This window comes from Dasypus novemcinctus, chromosome 17, assembly GCF_030445035.2.
Source record: "Dasypus novemcinctus isolate mDasNov1 chromosome 17, mDasNov1.1.hap2, whole genome shotgun sequence".
NCBI classification, from domain to species: domain Eukaryota; kingdom Metazoa; phylum Chordata; class Mammalia; order Cingulata; family Dasypodidae; genus Dasypus; species Dasypus novemcinctus.
The window spans coordinates 74,991,514-74,994,656 of record NC_080689.1 but is presented as its reverse complement, the minus strand read 5'-3'; the positions used below and the strand labels follow the sequence as shown (position 1 = coordinate 74,994,656).

The 3,143-nt window shown below is 37.4% G+C and overlaps 1 protein-coding gene across 1 annotated transcript; it reads left to right on the top strand.

The window, feature by feature from the left end:
• The first annotated feature begins 713 nt into the window (after nucleotides 1-713).
• Nucleotides 714-2,510, top strand: LOC101430998 (lactoylglutathione lyase-like). Its single transcript, XM_012531050.4, has one exon. The coding sequence runs from the start codon at nucleotides 800-802 to the stop codon at nucleotides 1,352-1,354; it is 555 nt and encodes a 184-aa protein (XP_012386504.1). The 5' UTR covers nucleotides 714-799; the 3' UTR covers nucleotides 1,355-2,510.
• Nucleotides 2,511-3,143: the final 633 nt, after the last annotated feature.

Sequence of the window (3,143 nt, the reverse complement as noted above, 5' to 3'; positions counted from 1 at the left end):
TGGTATTGCTGGGTCATATGGCAAATCTATGGCAAATTTTTTGAGAAACCGCCATACTGTCCTCCAGAATGGTTGGATCCTTCTGCATTCCCACCAGCAGTGGATGAGTGTTCCCCTTTCTTCACATCCTCTCCAGCACTTGTATTCTTCTGTTTTTTTCATAGCTGCCAATCTTATGGGTGTAAGATGGTATCTCATTGTGGTTTTGATTTGCATTTCCCTGATAGCTAGTGATTTGGAACATTTTTTCATGTGCTTTTGCTGCATCCCATAAATTTTGGTATGTTGTGTTATCATTATCATTTGATTCAAGGTAGTCATTGATTTCTTTTGAGATTTCCTCTTTGACCCACTGTTTTTCTAAGAGGGTGCTGTTTAATTTCCAAATCGTGATGTGAAATCTGGGCTTCTGTCCCTTGCAAATTTTCAGCTTGACTCCACTGTGGTCAGAGATATTGTTTTGTATGATTTCAATCTTCCTGAATTCATTCAGCCTTTCTTTGTGGCCTAGCATATGATCTATCTTGGAGAATGATCCATGTGCGCTTGAGAAAAATGTATATCCTGCTGTGTTTGGGTGTAGCGATCTATATATGTCTATTAGATCCAGCTCCTCTAATATACTGTTCAGATGTCTTGTTTCTTTGGTGATTCTCTTTTGAGATGTTCTGTCCAGAGTTGATAGTGGTGTATTAAAATCCCCCACTGGTCGCTGGTCTAGGCAGCGGCAGGGGTCGGCGGGGCTGCCGGTGGCTCCTCGGTTCCCGCGTCCCATCGCTCGAGGTACAGCAGTGCGGCCATGGCAGAACCGCAGCCCGCGCCCGGCGGCCTTACCGACGAGGCTGCCTTCAGTTGCTGCTCCGATGCGGACCCCAGCACCAAGGATTTTCTATTGCAGCAGACCATGTTACGAATTAAAGATCCTAAGAAGTCATTGGATTTTTATACTAGAATTCTTGGAATGACGCTAATTGAAAAACTTGATTTTCCCACTATGAAATCTTCACTCTATTTCTTGGCTTATGAGGATAAAAATGACATCCCCAAAGATAAAAATGAAAAAGTAGCATGGCTATTCTCCAGAAAAGCTACTCTTGAGCTGACACACAACTGGGGCACTGAAGATGATGCAACTCAGAGTTACCACAGTGGCAATTCAGACCCTCGGGGATTTGGTCATATTGGAATTGCTGTTCCTGATGTACATGGTGCTTGTAAAAGATTTGAAGAACTAGGAGTCAAATTTGTGAAGAAACCTGACGATGGTAAAATGAAAGGCCTGGCATTTATTCAAGATCCTGATGGCTATTGGATTGAAATTTTGAATCCTAACCAAATGATAACTGTTATTTAGTTCTGTGAGAATACTTCGTGATTTCAGTAAAGACATTGTAAAGCAAAAAAGAAAACAATGTGATTCAAGATATTCATGTAACAGAAGCATTTAGCACTGATGGATCGTTGTCCCGGTTGAAATTTTTTAAAATCCATTTCCTTTTCCTGTATCACCTAATTGTTCAGTCATTCTGGTTTTAAAAGTAGTGCTTTATCTTATGCCCTTGAATGTAATTCTGTAACTTTACTTTTTTAAGTAATAATTAGAACCGTTCCCTTCAGAGCTTACATTGGCCTTCATCTGTCTTCTAAATATGACATCTTTTTAAGCTTTCCTTTGAAACATAATTTTCAAAAAAAATATTGAATGTATTTTTGTTGTGGATATCTTCTAGGGTTTCATTCCTCAGAAATAACTTTTCCCGGTAGAAATCAAGGAACACTGAACAAAAATGAAACCTCATGTGTACTTCAAACAGTATAAAGTATTTATTTTACAAAAGAAAAGGTACTCTTGGGAGCAATTCAGAATCATGCTGACAAGGATGCTAGTAGAAAAACTAATTTATTTTCTTTTTTAAAGTACTTCCAGAATTCAAGGACTAACTTCATTTATTTTAGGTCGTGGGGGAGGAGGAAGAGAACCTTACTTACTAGATACCCAGACACTGAACTAGGCGGTCATGTATTTTATCTCATTTAATCCTCACAACTATCCTATGAGAAAGGCTAGGCATATAATAACTTTAGTAAATTGAAGGCAATATAAATAGGCTCAAGATCTCATCATCATGTTTAGAATTTAGATTGTGTCTCAAAAATTAGTATTTCAGATTACCTCCTTTGCTAATCTGTAAAAACCCTAGGCAGGTTTGAGCATTGTCCTCTCAGCACTCAGGCCTGATTACCACGGTGAGGAATAAGCAGTGGAGGAAGTCTGTAGCACAGGACTCTCCTGGGGAGAGCCAGCTTATTCCTACAAGTGGTCTTACGTTACTCCTGAAGAGTCTCTATCCCAAGGTCTTCATTATGCCATTTACCATTTATTATAAATTATGTTCATTAATAACATATCACCTAAATTGTCTTCCCTGCTGTGAATGATATTTGATGAATTTTAAAAATCAAAGTGATTTTGAAAATCTCTTGTTCTACAAATAAAAACATCCAATTTATGATTTTTAAAAAATAAATAAATAAATAAATAAATAAAATCCCCCACTATAATTGTAGATGTATCTCTTGTTTCACTTAGTTTTTCCAGGGTTTGCCTCATATATTTAGAGGCACCCTTGTTAGGGGCATAAATATTTATGATTGTTCGATCTTCTTGACAGATTTTCCCTTTGAATAAAATGTAGTATCCTTCTTTGTCTCTCACAATTGTTTCACATTTAAAGTCTATTTTGTCTGATATTAATATAGCTACTCCTGCCTTTTTTTGGTTATTGTTAGCTTGTATGATTGTTTTCCAGCCATTCACTTTCAATCTCCATGCGTCTCTGGGTCTAAGATGTGTCTCTTGTAGACAGCATACGGATGGGTCATATTTCCTTATCCAATGTCCCAGTCTGAATCTTTTGATAGGTGAGTTTTATCCGTTGACATTCAGTGTTATTACTTTCAAGGAATTATTTGTGTTAGCCATATTTTGATTGGATTTGTGTTTGTCATATTTTGTTTATATTTTTTTTGTCTCTTTTGTTGTTGTTGTTGCTCTTATACTCTCCTCCAACTCTGCCTTTCCTGTTTTTTCCTTTCTTCCTGCAGAACTCCCTTTAGAATTTCTTGAAGGGGAGGTTTCTTGT

Excerpts from the sequence above, each read along its gene's own strand:
- LOC101430998 (XM_012531050.4), top strand. The coding sequence starts at position 800 with ATGGCAGAACCGCAGCCCGCGCCCGGCGGCCTTACCGACGAGGCTGCC.